Source organism: Pieris napi, chromosome 17 (assembly GCF_905475465.1).
Source record: "Pieris napi chromosome 17, ilPieNapi1.2, whole genome shotgun sequence".
Taxonomy (NCBI): Eukaryota; Metazoa; Arthropoda; class Insecta; order Lepidoptera; family Pieridae; genus Pieris; species Pieris napi.
In genome coordinates, this window is record NC_062250.1 from 4054518 (window position 1) to 4073351 (window position 18834).

The 18834-nt window shown below is 33.3% G+C and overlaps 1 protein-coding gene across 3 annotated transcripts in view; it reads left to right on the forward strand.

The window, feature by feature from the left end:
- LOC125057743 overlaps positions 1 to 18834 on the forward strand; it is a 124332-nt gene that overhangs the window by 101972 nt on the left and 3526 nt on the right. For all 3 annotated transcript variants that reach the window (XM_047661612.1, XM_047661614.1, XM_047661613.1), the window contains 2 exons: positions 16307 to 16447; positions 18322 to 18444. In XM_047661612.1, the coding sequence (XP_047517568.1) occupies positions 16402 to 16447; positions 18322 to 18444 (169 nt within the window). In that variant the 5' untranslated portion in view covers positions 16307 to 16401. The remainder of the gene's footprint in view (positions 1 to 16306; positions 16448 to 18321; positions 18445 to 18834) is intronic.

Here is an 18834-nt window from a genome sequence, read left to right on the forward strand (position 1 = left end):
ACAAGCCAATTAAGTCAAGTTCAAGGAAAATTGACTTTTCCCCTAGTTATTGACTATGAGAGCACCAGTAACCCACGTCAATAGGGGTAACATTGTGTCAACATTAGGTAACAAGGATGTTTCTGGTATACGGAAATTCACTTGTTTCTCTGAATGATTCTGTTTTAGAAAAAGTCAAGTATCATATCAAATACTTCCGAAATTACGTAATTATTAGTCATTTGAATTTACCTTAAAGGATAAAAAATAAATAAAAAAGGGTGATATGTACGTGCGTAAGAAGTTATACTTCTTTGGCATTATTAAAAATAGTTTTTTAAGCCAAATGAATCAATGACTGGAAAAGGAGTCATTATAGTCAATGAAGTTCAGTTTACATTTGAAAAATTAAATAAATAAATATTTATTAATATTATATTTATTATTATTTTCTAATATTCATTAGTATTGATTTAAATATTCAATTTAAGTCACTTCTGATTATAATTCTCTCAGAATTTGTACCATGGGGCAACTGAACATTTTCTTTGAGCAGCTTATGAGTACTAAATTATTATGAAATTTGTTTTTGTTTATTCTGTAGCACTGCATTGATAGGCATTTGTTTTTTTGTTATAATTTTGAAATCTTTTATTTGCATTCAGATTTAATATTAATACCAAAAAGTACACTATTTAACATAAACTGATTATGTCCAACATAAGCAAGTATGACGTATGCCTTCCAAAACAAATGCAACCGCTGTCCTTTAAATTTAACGCGCGTCATAACAACTATAAAACGTCGTTAAGGAAAAATAATCAGAAAATTAACACAATAAAAAAAACAAATAGTGTTAGATTAGTCTTATCGTTTTAGCACCTAGCGAACACTTATTCAAAATAGACGGTTATTTACATTGATATGTCAAAATTTATTTAAGGTTAAATTAATATTAAATAACTTAAATACAACAAGATTTATTTCCTGTCGTATACGAATATTTTGCTTTTTGTTTAGTTACATATGACCGCAGTTTAATTTTATAAAAAAAATGCCGCAATAAAGATAAATGAAACCAAAAATATGGCATTGCTACTTGTGTTATTCTTGTATGAAAATAACAATAAACTGTTAAATAGCGTTATAAGACTTAATCCAAATTTGCGTACAATTATAATTTTCATGTTAATGTATAAACTTATCCACACAAAATACCCCTTAGGTCATGTAAATGATGCATTAGAACCCTAATTATCGTAAAGCCCCCAGTTTCAACAATTCGGGAAACTAAATTATTATTATATTATGAATTATTACTAAATACATATAACATTTCATACATATTTCGATATTATACATGCTTTCTGCAGAGATTGAAAAATACATAATCGTATAATCATTTCATACATAATAAAATGATGGCTGAACAGCCCCTTATGCCTAAGCAAATCTATCTCGTGCTTCTTGCGTCCAATTTCGAACACCTATTATTTCGAGGTCCTTAACTCCATCCCAACAGGTTGTGTTACCTTAAAGTTCTATCGTCTGCAATTCGGTGCACATGAGCATTTTATGTAAGATGTTGGCGACGTCAACGCTGTTATACAAAATTGTTTATATATGTAGGGCTTCAATTATACACGGAATAGATAAGAAATAAAAAAATATATAATAGTATTTATAAGATTGTCAAGCGTTTCCTTATATACAATATATATAACCCTTTTCTCACAAACTATACAAATATGCAACAATAGAAAAATATCGAAAACAATTTATTCAGTACACGAGTTTTGCGTAGAGACTTGTACCTTGGATTTCCTCTAAACAAATACACCGAGAGCAGGACATTTAACATTCAGACAGTAGACAAAGTGGGTAGCGTCCGAGGGCCTTCGAAATTGAGCACTAATACGCGAATATTAGTTTTGTAGACAGCACCACTAAGACTGGTAACTTAATCCCGAGTGAGGTTTATTTAACGTATTTTCGTACGATTAGCTTTTATTTCGTAACTTTGTTAGCCTCATTTTCTTCAGAAACGTTTTACAAAGGACTTTTTAGTCATAAGCGTACCTTACAGTTACCGTCCGAAAACGCGTTATTAAATTAAACAACTAGAAACCCAATTATTACTAATTTCAAAGACAAGTAATTAAAAATGAACTTATGATTTTAATAGAAATTGTCGTCTCATGCAACATTCTGTGTTAAATTTCTAGAAAAAAACATTAATTTACGAGTAGAAAGCTCCAAGTCTTAAAAGTCAAATAATAGAGTTAATTTATATGCATTTCAAATGTATATATTCAAATTACGAACATCATTACACCATCAAAAATTGATTCAAATGAAAATATTATCATATTTTAAACCACGAAATATTCACCCCCATTGAAACCTTTTAAAATATCCCATTGACATTTTCTGCATCAAGTATTCCTTTCATGCTCTGTTGCTATCGAAAATAAAAATGAGAATCAGAAAAGAATAGCAGTACTAATGAATTTAAATGTTATTCAATTAAATGCACATGAATTATTCAGGCGGTAGGAAAGAATTCCTTCGAGCGACAGCCTTAAAGATCTCGGGTATAATTACTTTTTAGTTATGTACACCGATTGTTTCTTTCAAAAGTATATATTTTTGGAAAATATGTATTTTATATTGTATAAAATACGTATAAAAGTATTAGTCGACATCACAGGAGACCGAAGAGCTGGCAGCTACCTCGGACAAAGATTTAGTTTAGCTATTCAAAGGGGGCTGCCAGTATCTTCGGAACCTTGCCTAAAGGGAAACCTTTTAATAATATATTTTAGTTATTATATTTTAAGATTAGTTATTGTTTTTTGTTATAGTAATTTAAAAATGGTTTTATCAAATATATTTTAGTTAATAATATTGTAAAAATGTCATAACAATGTTTACGCATTTATTTAATGTGTTTATGTTGTAAAAAGTTTTGTGGTTTTTTTAACTCCTTTTAATAATATATTAAGTTATTATTAAGGTTAGTTATTAATTAATTGAATTAATGTGTATTGTGTGAAATTATACTATCTTATATAGAATATATAGTAGTATCACTAAAAGCCTATATAAAAATTTTTGAGTACTAAATTTAAGATTCCTGGTTGTGTTGCCTGTGAAGAAGATCAATGTAATAAAATTATTATTTTATGTATATCTTGTAAATAAAATCACTTACTGACGACTGCTGTAAAGCAGTGAAAACGTGGCGTTTTAAAAATGTTTTGGTGTAATATTCGCAATGGTATCAGTATTTCATAATTATAAACTACATATTAGACTTTCTTATGGTGGGTACAGACTGGTGAAACGTAACATGAAATGTATTATTCTGCCTTTCATTGCATGTTCGCTGCAAGCGTGGACGCATAGCGCGCTCTTAACGCGCATTCACTACGAACCTCCCGCGTTCGTCTTGATCCGCCATTCTGCCGCGAACACGGCCCTTCGATACACGTTTTTAAACCGGTAGATCACACGAAGCATGGAGTCCGAAGACCATGTTCTTGCTATGACGATTATCAGTACTTCATTATTAATAATACATCAACTCATGAAAACACGCCGAAGACCTTAAGATTTTTCTTAAAATAGTTTTCATTTTGCGGGTTCCACAAAATTTCACGAACTCTGTACGTATCTGTCACCGTAAAATTGTAAAAACCGTTAGATTGTAATCTATCTCGCGAGATTGTAAACTGTCGAAAGATTGTCCACTCAACATACTGCTTGCAATTTAACGTATTATTATTCGGTAGTTATATGAAATTGTTGGGAAGTAAAATTAATCTGTAATTGACCAAAGAAGTTTGAATGATAACTAAGTTAGTGTAGTACAATCTACCGAATACTGATAACCGATAACCGATAGATTACAATCTAACGGTTTTTACAATTTTACGTTAACATATCTATCAAGCAAAATGCCTTTTCCTCACTCCACGCAGTGTCGTCCTCCATGTTCGTTGCGTGCACGTGTTGATTTCAAAACGACCGTCCACGTTGGCGCACCGCGCACACTGCGCGCCCCTTTGTGTTCGTTCGAAAAACCGACAAATCACGGATCGCTCCGCGCGCGGCTTGTAATGCTCGTAGCGTGCGCGTGAAATGCACATTTCGCGCGCACAAGACGTCCAAACTATGAGAAATTGTTACAAAGTGTGTTACCTTTCATGATACATTGCAGCAATGTGTACGGTAAATTCTTTCATTGCATGACACATTGCATGTTACGTTTCACCAGTCTGTACCCACCTTTATGTTATAAGTTATTTATTTATGCAGTTTTGTGACAGACGTCGTTGTTTACAATCACTGTGTGCATACAACGACATCTCAATTTAAAATATACGTGTGTGCAAATAAGTGGTAATAAATAACATCGCATTAGAACTTACAGGAAGACTAGTTAAGCTTTAAACCACTTTTTCTTTGTTAAACGCAAGGTAAAACAGGAAATTTACTATTCATTTATAGTATGTATGACAGAAATTATTTCAAAATTGCTATTTATAGTGACATATAACTAAGTTTAACAAAGCAAAATGTGAAAGATTAAGTGTAACCCAGAGAGCCATAGAAAGAAGAATTTACAAATTAAGTAACAAGAATTTAAGAGATAAAACACTGTTTTGTTTGCTGACGGTACACATAAAAACAACTAAAATGGAAATGGGCTGGACATACCGTAAGAGGAGTAAATAAATGGAGCAAAATTGTAACACTATGGCAACAAGAGGCCATATAAGAAACAGAGGCAATTTGAAAGGTGGGCCGATGAAATCATGGAAATTGCTGGAAAGATTAGGACCTGGACGAGATTGGTATACAATAAGGAAAAATGGTGGGCAATGGGGGAGGCCTTTGCCCGTAGGCACACAGAATCGGTTATCATAGATTTAAAAAAACAATAACTTTAATGTATATTTTTTTTACTTCTGATATAAGGATATAAATAAATAAGTAATTAATGAAATGAATGTGTTCTCTACCGCAGATTGAAGAAATAAATCTTTCCTTAATATAAATAAAGCATTGAAGGTATATTTAAAACGTTTTAAGGTAACTTTATTGCTTTCAAATTCAAATACATGAATCAGCCAACTTTTAAAACCTTTAACGATAATCGGATTATTCTTCGTTTTCTCTTACAACTCTTAAGTTATTCAATAGATAAACTGTAGGTGAAAACGCTGAATTTAAAATTCATTAAAATAATTTATACTCTCATTTCTTAAAAGGCCGGCAGCGCGCTTGCGAGCCTTGTAGTGCGAGTGTCCATGGGCGGCGGTGTCACTTAACATCATATGAGCCTCCTGCCCGTCTGCCTCCTGTAACATAAAAAAAAACTATTTACAATAAAACGAAAAGGTAGGTAATAGACTAGGTAGGTAATTATGAAAAAGTTATTTACTTTTTTCATTAAAAAAATTAATTAAAAATTTTTCAACCACAATAAAACGATTCTTTAAATCTATACCAAACTTAAATAAACGATGTTTATGGCTGGTATTTGGTTCCACCTCTATAGACGCATTTGTTCATCTATTTCCAGCCCTGCGATTCTGTATGTAAACAATAAACTACAAGCTCCCACCTTTTCAGAATGCCAAATCATAAAATGACTGCTTCACGACTGATTTGAGAGCGACCGCCGATGCGAAAAGTGAGTTACAGAATCGCAGGGCAGGTCACAAAAACACAAACTCGTAAAATAATACTCACAAAAGTACCTATAGAAAGTGAGATATAATGAATCAATTCGCTACCGAAAATAAAATATTTTAGACATGCTAAATGGGGCTTAAGATTTATGGTTGACACTTTGATAAACATTACATCCTTATCTCATAAGCCTTTGCCGGTGTCTCATGCAAATTGATGGCGTGTTCACTCATTTTGTTTGTTTTGCCTCAATCCTGAATATAAATCTGGGTTTGTAATATCGATTTTATTATATAGTATTAATGTATATATTAGATCGAGCGTAAGTTAACATGACTATGACAAAGGTGTAGTGTTAAAGTGTCACCAATATTCTTTCTATGGATAAAATTGTAAGAAAAGCGTGATGTGTTAGACTAAATATTTCCGACTATAGATTTGTGTCACAGATTATTGGCTACATAAAAATAGTTCATAAGAGCAGTGTTGGCCTAGTGGCTTCAGCGTGCGACACACATCCTAAGGTCGTAGGTTCGGTCCCCGGGTCACAAATGGACTTTCTTTCTATGTGCGCATTTAAATTCGCTCGAACGGTGAACGAAAACATCGTGAGGAAACTGGCTTGCCTGAGACCCAAAAAGTCAATGGCATGCGTTAGGCACAGAAGTGTGATCACCTACTTGCCTATTAGATTAGCAAATGATCATGAAACAGATACAAAAATCTGAGCACCATTGATTTTTTTTTTTAAATAGTCAATGAAGCATGCAATACAAAGCCTGGAGCATATTTGTAGCCAGTAGACTATTATTTGAATTTAGCCTAAGCTACTGTCAACGTATGAAACGGATGAAACTCCGAAAGATGTCAGGATAAAAATATGTTTGTGTTGGTAAGAGGGTTATCTAAGTTGGTCGCCCGCACCCTGTCGCCATAATAAATTTTGTGACAAACAATATTCCCGTGCCTTTGTCTGGCCTCGGCCGAGAATCGATCGAGCACAACAATACAACGTAGTACCTACTTGTCTCTTTGCAATAAAGTGACTACTACAGGAACGTCTGCACCGCAAGACTTGGCGCATATTTAATGGCTTCTATCCAATTGTTGTACACTAAATAAATCAAAGCCATACGAAAAGTAATCTTGCGTCTGGGGGATAATAGCATCTTTGTTAGAATACGTTCAGACGATATTACAATTTTTTATTCATTAGTTAGTCACTGTATAATATTAATAAATTATTGGCTTGTAAGTTAATTTAAAGAATACCCTTTTTACCGGATTGAAGTTATGTATTATTATAAATTTACAATTATTCTACATGATTTTAAATTTAACCGACATTTCGCGTGCTTTACAGCGTGCGTGGTCACGGTGACTTAAGACAAAAGGTGTTGAATGTCAAAAAGTATCACAGTTGTAGAAAAAGTTGTATTATCTGTATTTATTTCCCCGGAGTTGGTATCGACTAAAAGATGCATGGTTTTGGAAGAAATGGCTACATACATAACTTCAATCCGGTAAAAAAGTGTTTTCTTTTAATGTGTAAAGGTTATGTCAATAAAAGACAATACTTAAGTTGTTATTTCTAATCTAGCTTTTGAATGTATATTCTAATGTAATTTTATTAGTAATCATAACAAACAAATATACAGTATTTACAATGATCTTAAACTACATAGTAATAATAAAAAGAAAATTAAAACAAATTGAAAAAGTTTGGTCCCCGTGGCAGTGTACCTTTAACGCTGGCAGCATTTTCTCACTGTATTGCGATACTCGTTGAGCGAGGAAAGCACCAGCTCTGGGGTCACCGGTACTATCTACCAGGCGCCAACTTAAAACTTTAATTAGCGCCTGTGCACTTGGACCCCACGGAGTATATACATATTCTTGACTTACTTTTGACTTAATATAACCCCAAAATGGGGCAAAGGGAGTCTCCATCGCGTCGCATCGTCGCATCGTCTTGAGCTTCTTATTTCACCTCGCTTCAAGTCTTTCCGACTATCATTGCCTCATCTGCAACTGTACTACGCCAGGTTTGCTTGGGACCTGCCTGCTTGGGGATATACTTGCGTAGCTTCATGTGCTGGCTAATCGGGATTAAATATAAACAAATAGTATATTAATACTATATTGGTGAAAATATTAATGAGTGATTTTAACTTATTAGTTTCTCCATACCGTTTTACGGCCCAATATCTATAAATCATTGCCATGAATTGCTTTGGGATTATATATGCACAGTAAAAAGGATTAAGGAAATTCTAAAGCTAAACCAACCTATTTTTAAAGTTACATACAATCTAAAACTTGCCTAGGTCGGGTTGTATTTATACTGAATATACCTGTATTCAATAGTTACTCGGCGAATTCACCTTTGCAACGAGCTTCAGAATTTCCACAAAGTAAAGTCACAATATTATTTATCTCGTACAAATAGAGTATCTAAATATACGGCGTATTACGAGTAAATCTCGAACTATCTCAAATTAAAATCTTTCGTGGCAATACAAGCAAAATGCATCCGCCGAGTGAAGGATAAAAGCGATTTTTTAAAATGAGTAACATTGTCAAAATTTAATGCTCTTTATATTGAACTTATTGTTGGAAAAAATGTTTGTGTTTAATAGAAAAATTGGCTAATTCTAACTCTAAGAATTCTTAGAATAACTTGGAATTCTTCTACGACTTGTAGAACTTACAAATTATTTTTTTACTATCGTTAGAATACTAATGATTCGTAGGAATAGTCATTCTTACAAAATATACTAATGATAAAGTTACACGATGGCTGGTTTTATTTTTCGATCTCACGCATTTATCGCGCGTTCACGTGTTTTTCTGTATCTACTTCATCATCATTGGTCAATCTAATAGGCAAGTAGGTGATCAGCCTCCTGTGCCTGACGCACGCCGTCGACTTTATGAGTCTTAGGCAAGCCGGTTTCCTCACGGTGTGATCCTTTACCGTTTGAGCTAATGTTAAATGCGCACATAGAATGAATGTCCATTGGTGCACAGCCGGGGATCGAACCTATGAATTTAGGAATGAGAGTCGGACGCTGAAGCGACTAGGGCAATACTGCTCTTATTATTATTCTTTTTTTTATTTTATTTATTTATTTAAAAAAAAAAGTTATGTCACGATAGAACATAAATTGGTTACACATTTTCTGTCGGTATAATATTATACCTACTTAGAAATATAATTATCTCCTAAAAAATAAAACTTCAAACAATGTAATAATTGGAATATTATGTGTGGGTACATTCTTAATTACGTAGTTTTATCCCTATAAATATTGTAAGCACTTTAAAAAACATTTTTATTGTATTTTTTTGTTAACATCCTCTTCCTCTTCAATATGAAATCTGCCAAAGAACTCGCACAATATCGTCACACCACAGTTAGATTTTCATAAAACGCAATGAAATATATTGTGAATAATTCTTTGATGTTCGATTTTTGATGTGTAGGCAATGATTAAGCCGAGATTTTCGACATAATAATCTTCCATGAAATGAGATTTGCGAATTGCTTTCATCCATTGAGCCTATAAAATTGTATTGATATCTCTATCAACAGTATTACTTAATTTTTACATAATTTAAAATTTCTCTTTATATGTACGAAGAGTTTGACGTAGATGCTTAATAATTTGTAATACTAATGGTCAAAATTGAATCAATAATATCAAATTGTTGTCTGTGGCAGTCTTCTGCTTGCCACGACTGACAGCACATAACGTTCGTCTGGAATAGCTGGGATATATGTACCTACGCCTCGCTTATCTGCTACTTTTAATGGTCCAGTGAATAGGCTATCTCACTCTTACAACTTAATTACTAACATTGATGAGAATTGATATATTTTACAACAATCTTCAATAAAAATCGTAACTTTGTGTATTACGCTCTTAACTAGGTTTAAGTTTCTATTTAGTTTTAGTTATATTTTTTTTATTTTGTGGTTGCTTGTTTAATATTTTATGTTCTACTATTAATTGATGTGGATGTGTAAATGTGTAAAATTTGTGATGTAATATTTTTGTATATTTTAAGCATCCATGTTTTTTTATTAATATAATAAATAAATTAAGTTTAAAACTAAGCCCGCATAAATTTTTATTTAAATAAGTCTACTCGCCTAATCCGAATTGCGTACAACACAATTGGACAAAATAATATAAATATATTATTTTTCATTTAAATAAAGGTTTCGAATAAAAAAAAAATATTATAGTAACATATTTCTATTATATTAAAAAATCCCAGGACTTAAATTTCTTTTATCTATAATTTGATTTATTTTTATTTAGACTATAGATGATGCTAGACTTTTGGCATGAGAACTCTATGGCACTATATGTCCATAGACAAACCTGTCAAAATGGTAGACATAAACAAACACAAAAATCTGTTCCATTTTAAATTTCGAATTCTGGTCATTATTAAGCAAATAACAAGTTTAATTTAGGTTAACAGGAAAATTGTGTAAATTGTTGTTAGAAAATCCTTGACATCTCGAAATACATGATGTAAATAACAATAGAATGAACTCTTCACAAATCAAAATAATGTGGGCGTATGTAAGAATAGAATTTAGCGATTGTTAAATTTTAACGGCGCACCCTTCGCACTTTGCTCACTGAATCATTACACTGATTAAACATGTATATTTTACAACTATTATTTATGCAATCTATATAAAATGTTGTCTTTGGTCACGAGAGTAACATTTAAATAAAATGCTGTGGCGTGGTTGTTGACCACGATTGCTGAAAAGCACTCCACGTCGAGTTATGGTCATAATTTACATCCATTAAAGTTCTATTTAAAATTTAACTATACTTTAGATAATTTCCAGCAAAACTTTTATTAGTTCTATGCCTTACCTATGGTGTAAAACACAGAACCACGAGTAACTCAAGTAATAATTACATACAATATATTTTTAATACAACACATATATAAACACCTGACTGCGCATTACGAATGAATGCCTATACTAACACGAATGCCGAGAATAACAAAAGATCATTGTAAATTCATAGATAATACTTCTTCTTTTAAAAATAACCAACAATATCGAAGGAGGTTTTGTTTTAGCTATAGACGAATCCAGCTACTTCTTATTGTATTCATTCCGCTTTTCTCTCTATATACTAAGCTCTATATTACAATTCAAATAACGAACATTATTATCGTATACTTTAAGTGTATTTTAAACTTATAATTTTTAAAATCGGAATTTATTAAAATAACAGATAATGAAAAAAAACTACTATGACGTCACACATTATCTGTGGTATAGCTGTAACGGGTCGGGCAAGAGCGTTATATAAGCAAATTTAAAGTTCTGTATTAGTATAATGAAGAGAAACCCCATAGTATCAGTAAACAAGAACTTTAGAGTTAATTCGTAGCGAGGAAATAAGTACCTGTGGCTTTGTTAAGCAAGCTCACATTAAACAATGTTTGAGAGGGATTATGTCTTCATAAACTAACTAACCACCACCTGATCAACTAAAATTGACGTTATGCCTTACATAACTTACTTACTGTGATTGTTTATCAAACAATAACTTTGAAACTAATCTAAGTAATGCTTGTTACTAGTAACTTAACTATGACGAGGGATATATGTGATTGAAATCGGATTTTTCTATGTATATGGGTGATTGATAATTTATAGGAAGACATCGTGAGATGATCCCCAAAGCGATGGCTATATCAAGCACAGTAGTTCTTCGCCTATAAACAGAAGCAACCAATGAACCGATACTGAATGGCCAAAACCTGGGATCTAGCGCCATCTTTGTTTCATCTTGGCGACTAAACATTAATAAGCACAGACTATTTTTTAAAACAGCCCTGCGATTCTGTAACTCACTTTTCTAACTCACACAGCGGTTTTTGCATCGCAAGTCGTGAAGCAGTTATTTTATGATTTGGCATTCTGATAAACAATAAACTACAAGCTCCCTTTTCAGAATGCCAAATCATAAAATGTCTGCTTCACGACTTGCGATTCGAGTTCGAAAAGTGAGTTACAGAATCGCAAGGCTGTTTTAAAAAATAGTCTGTTTCTTCTAAGAAATATAAGGCCAGTAACTTAAACTATTGAGTTTTGTTACCCATGTTTACTGTCAAAACCTATAAAATTATAAATCAATAATTACTATAAAAGCTTTGTCTTACATGAAAGTCAATTACCAAGCTAATACGATGATATTATTTGCAGCTATTTATTCGAGAGAATGCAGATCACGTCACAGTAGTAAAATAATATAACTTTATCCTTCACGTCAACGTTTTGAATAAAATGCAAAACGTGCTTGGGTTGCAGCCAAACTATTTCTGCGCACCTCCAGCTCTTAACTCGTTCTCCGCGGTATTTTCGAGTTACAACTTGTACGAAAGTCTTAAATATGTTATTGTTATTATTAAATTGTTATAATTTGATTGAAGAGCAGTTTTGGTCTTGTGGCTTCAGCGTGCGACTCTCATCCCTGAGGTCGTAGGTTCGATCCCCGGCTGTGCACCAATGGACTTTCTATAGCGCAATTAACATTCGCTTAAACGGTGAAGGAAAACATCGTGAGGAAACCGGCTTGCCTTAGAACCAAAAAGTCGACGGCGTGTGTCAAACACAGGGCCCTTGAGGCCCAGACCTAAAATAGGTTGTTACGCCACTTTTTTTTTTATTTTCGATAATTTGATTAACTATCGAAAGTAAAAAAAGACCCTATTGACAGCCCTATTACCTTTCTTGTAGTGCGCGTGGAATATTTTCTATTAATGTAACTCGTTTTAACAATTGCATCAAACCTTTATTTTTTTTCTTTAAAATATTGAATAAAACTCTGGTTAGAAAGAAATACAGTCAAAACTATTTACGACGACATCGTTTAGAACAACATACCGGTTATATTGGCCAAAATCAAATGCTGAATTCTATTGCATTAGGTACTTAATAACAACGTCATGGTACCTATTACACGTCAACGTTGTATTAGGTACGACTATCGGTTTTTATGAGTAGTCCCTTCGATGTCGTTATAACAGATTTTGACTGTATGTTATTTAGAGTTTAAAAACTCCACATGTACGAGATGGAAGCCTGGAAACATTGTCAGGTCAGTTCAGCAGACAAATATCGTACAGCAGAGCTAAATAACTTTCATTAGAAGTAAAATGCAACGCTCAAAACTATATTCGTTAGGAATGCTAGAACGTTTACAATATGAATAGACAGTACCACAAACATCACCGCGTTCATCTCACTCGCAAACACTTTACACCCTTCCTTTACCGTACTTTGATGACGTCCTCTCGTTTTTTATATCATTTTGTGTTAGCAAAGGCATACCCTTCGCCTTTTGAAAGATCATTTTAATTTTAAATCACGCATCTTGCGAGGACGTTAACCTCTTGTGAATTTTACAGCCAATTGCATGATCATGTGCGTAGATAGCAAGGGGTCTTCGCTTTTTATTTTAATTTATGCCGCATGGAAATAATTTTCTGTCTTACCACCGTTCACCTATTTGATACTTTAATTGCGTATTAATAAATAATTCTTAATTCAAAATTTAAATCCACAAAGGTTGTTATCGATAGCCGGATGCTACAGCGTTCTATATTTAAAAAAATAATGTGATAATGTACTACTCTTTGCTTTGAAAGGCTTTAATCAAAAGTAAACAACCGTTAGCTAGTATATTCAAATGACGGGTGCTTACGATTGGAACTTAGGGTGCATTCAAATGGTTTGAATGCAGTCTGCTAGACTAGCGACTGGACTGGAGCACAATAGATGCCAATTTGCACAGGAATTTGGTTCAGATGCCTCCGCGCTGACACAGCCAGCATACTGACGTATCTTCGGGCGGTTCAATTACTGTATAATATATGCACTGGAATATTCAATCAAATATCTAACGTCGTACAGTTTTAAACGTATTTGATCAACATGAATTTAGCTACCATCAGAAAAACATGAATGTTTTTATTCAATTCGAACGTAACTCCGTCTGCAGTCCAATCTCAATTAATACGTATAAATTTAAAAACCGTTTTTATATTAAGGTAACTTTACATTAAACTAATTCAAATAGGAATAATGTTTTGTCGGCTATATTTGCATTCATAATGTTGAATATACCGAAGCTCGAAGACGCTTACGGGGCTTTTGATAACTCACTTTACCCTTGTTTTAATACTATTATAAATGCGTGCTAAGAAGTAATTAAGATTCAATCAATTTCACGAATTTAAGTAGTCAAATTTGGCCCTTCATGTCAAGATTTAAAATAAACATATATTTTCAATATATAATTTAACTTATAACATATACTTTTAATCTCATACCAAGCCATAAAATAGCCTCTATTGAATGGAATTTAATCATCCTATAGGAATAGATCGGTCCTATTTAAGACATTTCGTAGTGCACTGCAAATTCCAGAGCTAACCTATCCGACCTTAAATCCTCCGTGCCTTCAAATGCCAACCCCACAATGGATGCCAATCGTGAATTACCAAATGTAATCAGTCGATCAACATAAGTAATACTACTAATTTAATACCTATTATTTGTTACTGCTTCATTCTTTGGCGTATTCGGTTAAATTAATACAATTGCATTGTTTTTTATACAAACAATACCAACGATGCCTAGCTGTATTGTCCACGGCGTACTTTACTTAATATAAAGTATTGTATTAACTGTAATACGTTGATGAAAAAAAACCTTGGGCTTTTTCAGACTGAGCATAGTACTCGTACAAACAACTAGACACACTGTTCAGTTTCTACACATCAAATGAAAAATGATAACATTTGTCAGCCTATTATATTTGCCCCTTGTGAGCAGTGGTGGCATAGTGGCTTCAACGTGCGACTGTCATTCCTGAGGTCGTAGATTCGCTCGAACGTTGAAGGAAAACATCGTGAGGAAACCGGCTTGCTTTAGACCCAAAAAGCCGATGACGTGTCAAGCACAGGAGGCTGATCACTTACTTGCCTATTAGATTGACAAATGAAACAGATACAGAAATCTGAGGCCCAGACCTAAAAAGGTCAGGCCTAAAAGGATGATTCATTTATTTTTTATCATATCCCCTGTTATGTATATGACAAAATATGTAACCTTATTTGACTCCTTTTAATGATATATTTTAGTTTATGTTAAGTTTAGTTATTTATTTCAATGTATATTATTTTATTATTATTAGTTTATGTTTATACTTATGAAATATTGTCAAAGTACGAAAGTATCAATACCTTATTTGCTATATTTTGTTACATAGTTCTAACGAATACTGATATCGGATAGCGTAAACAAGTAAACTTGTTTATATTAAAAGCTATATTGGTTTTGTGCGATGGATTGGGATGCCAATGAAATGAGAGGGTGAGGCCGCTTCAACGATTTGCATGTTGAGTGATTATTTTGTCCGTCGATGCGTGAGTGTATGGAGAATCGTTTTATAACCGTTTATTCGTTTTATTTACAACATGAAGCTAATGAAGTGAACTTATTAAATGATTGAATTTTGCGTGGTGGGGAAATGTTTGTTTAAGAAGGAAAAACTCTTTTGACGACTGCGCGTTTGATAACGGCCTTCTAAGTGTATACGAACCCAATTTTTTCAGGCATCAAGGCGCCGTTTCTAAGACATATTTTAGAAATAGGTAAATTTTGTAGTCTGAATTTTAGTGACCAGAGGGCCCCGATGGCTATGGTTGAATAATTGTATATATTGGCGGTAGAAATAACTTTGTTACCGCGATTCTGTCGGACGTCACCGCAGTGGTTGTAACAGTTATAATAACAATACAATAATTATGTTTGTAACGCCCTAAGCAATATAATAATAAAGCTGTTTTAATTCCATACTGTTAAAAATACATATCAAATGTGTGTTAGTTTTGCTATTATACTCTTAAGCGGGCCATAGATGGACCGCATGTTGCAGTCAAGACCGACTGCAACATGCATTTTGCTGAGGAACTGCTCGAGGACCGCTCGAGTGTATTGCGAATATGAATTTAGTATGGAAACTGCAGATCGTCGTGCGGCGACCGCATGTTGCAGTCAAGACCGACGGTCCGACCGTCCGTCCGTCTATGGCCCGCTTTAGTCTACCATAGTTATTGTTATTTCCGTTACTGTGTCTTCTGCAGTATGAACCCTTTTTGGGTAAAGGCCTCCTCCTGAACTTTCCATTTGCATCTGTTCTTAGTTCTCTCCATCCATTCCAACCCAGAAACCTTTTATGTCGTCAGTCAATCGCTTTTGTGGTCTTCTAGCAATATTAGTCAGATAATTAATTTTTGGCATATATGTCACCACTCTTTTTTTTTATTGACGTTCATAAGTGTACATTGTGTTACCTAAATGATTAAATGATTCTGACTTTGACTTTAACTCTATAAGGGTAGGATTCAGAGTCGAGGTTTAGTTTATAGTCTAATATCCATAATATTATTTGTTGCGAGACGCAAGTCATAGTTCTAGCTCAAACTCTAAGTCTAGCTTAGAATTTAATCACGACAAAACGTCGGTTTATAAGTCTGATAATTTACTCAATTATTCTATGTTCTATTTCAGGTCCTGCTTGTTCAGACAATATGGGTATTCATCACTGTTTAAGCTGATAAACAAGATTTTTACTAGTTGAAACTCTGAGCATCAAGACGAGAATCATGGGTCCGAGGGTATTCTTGCTTCTAGCAGTTTCTGCTGCACTATGTAAGTAAAACAGTTTATGTATCGAAGCACGTTTTTAATCGTTGAATATTTGAGTATATGAGAAACGAATAGTTTATTTATTTACCTGACTTAGTTAGCCTTGTCTACTCGGGTGCATTTCCTATTAGAAACAGTAGTCTTGAATAAAAACATCAATTTCCAATACATAAATATAATATTGCACCTAATAAGCAATTCTCAGCACAGCCTTGCGATTCTGTAACTCACTTTTCGAACTCACACAGCGGTTACGCATCGGCGGTCGCTCTCAAATCAGTCGTGAAGCAGTCATTTTATGATTAGGCATTCTGGTAAACAATAAACTACAAGCTCCCTTGCTACAAGCTCACCTTTTCAGAATGACAAATCATAAAATGACTGCTTCACGACTGATTTGAGAGCGACCGCTGTGCGAGTTCGAAAAGTGAGTTACAGAATCGCAGGGCTGTTATAAATATTGTGTATTTAAGCTTATAACACTTGTCCGTGACTTGAAAACCTAAAGGTTACGAACCTTAAATCACAGGACTATATAAAACAAAAGCCAAAATATTTCACAATGTGTTTTGCAAAACATGCAAAGCAATTACAGAGAAGCTAATGAGGACGTATGCAGTAAATTTTATATAATATAGCTACTTAATTGACAATAGTTTAATATAACAGAAATTGTATTGTCTCATCTATTGTAATATGAAGATAGCCTATATATACCTAGGTCTCTTAGTCACCAAGGTTTGTTTACGTTTAATGTTAATTATTAAACTATACACTAAAATTACACGTAGGACGGGAAATGCATTAACTAGTGGATCGAAGGAAACCTCACGAAATGCGAAGAAGGTTAGGTAGTAGGCATAAAGTTTCAAAAACTTGATAAATAAAGCCTTGTCTGGGCCGGTGTAATATCAAATTCTTAAGATTTATTTATTTATTAGTTATCAGCTAACATACATATTATAAAACAAAACACTTGACAATATACAAAACCAATACAGATTACATTTTCATTACAATACAGATAAACAATATACGTATATATGAAACGGAAAACATAAGTACATTAATAGACAAAAATGAAAGAAAACCGAAATTTAACATTAAGCAAATGACAAAAAGAATTAATATTTCAATTCTTCTAAGAATTTTCATGTTAATATATTAACGGGAAAATTCGGGGTGAAAATAATTTAAAGCATAGATTACTAGGCGTCCCTAAACCTTATCAATGGTGGACTATCTCAATCCACTTGCCAGCAAATTGTGCGGAAGTAACAAGAATATAGAGCAACGATGCTTGAATTTTGTTACCTACTTTTGAAAGCGAAAATGCAATATAAATTTGATTTTGGCACGGATTGTGAGGCAATAAATTTGTAACATACCAAAGTTTTAAATTTAAAAGATACAATTTTAAATTGAATTGCGTCTTGTTTTCAACCAATCGCATTTTGGACAAAATATAAAGAAGTACTTAATCTATTTCATTATATAATAAAAATTTAATAATATTTTCTAAACTAGATTTTCACAACCATTGTTAATCTCGAACCAAGCTACGTTTGTCTGTAAATCTTGAAAGCATGAACAAAAATATTTCTTTTTGGAGATATTCTTTAGGTTAACGACATTACACATCATTAATTCAAAGATACGCATGTCTTGAATGGCGTTGTTTGTATCCAATCCCTTTTTTAGCCTCACGATGGTACTAATACAGACCATTAACCATTCAATGATATTGAAGTAACACATTCAATGACTCTTTATTATCTTTATTTTCTTTATATAAACATTCTTGTGCCAATAAAGTGTATTGTTATTTAATCATAAATAATTCGATTGATTAAGGCAAGATTCTTCACAATTTACAGGCGGCGTGTCATCAGCGAATCCAGCCAACTTTCTTACTCAAACTGTTTATGGCTTCCTGGACTTTACAACAACAATAGGAAATACTGTAATGGTGTTTTCGCCAAATTCCGCTCCACCTCCAGGTAATAATTTGCAAGAATTTATTTATTTATTTACAGCCTTATATCAGAAATACAAAATATATACATTATAACTATTATTTTTCTTAATCTACGATAACTGATTCTGTGTGCCTACGGGCAAAGGCCTCCCCCATTGTCCTCCATTTTTCCTTATTGTATACAAATCTCGTCCAGGTCTTAGTCTTTCCAGCCATTTCCATGATTTCATCGGCCCACCGTTTAAATTGCCTACCTCTGTTTCTTTTATGGCCTCTTGGTTGCCATAGTGTTACAATTTTGTTTCATTTATCTGCTCCTCTTATGGTATGTCCAGCCCATTTCCATTTTAGAACTTTTGTTTTATACACAACGTCAGCAAACCCTGTTTTATCTCTTAAATTCTTGTTACTA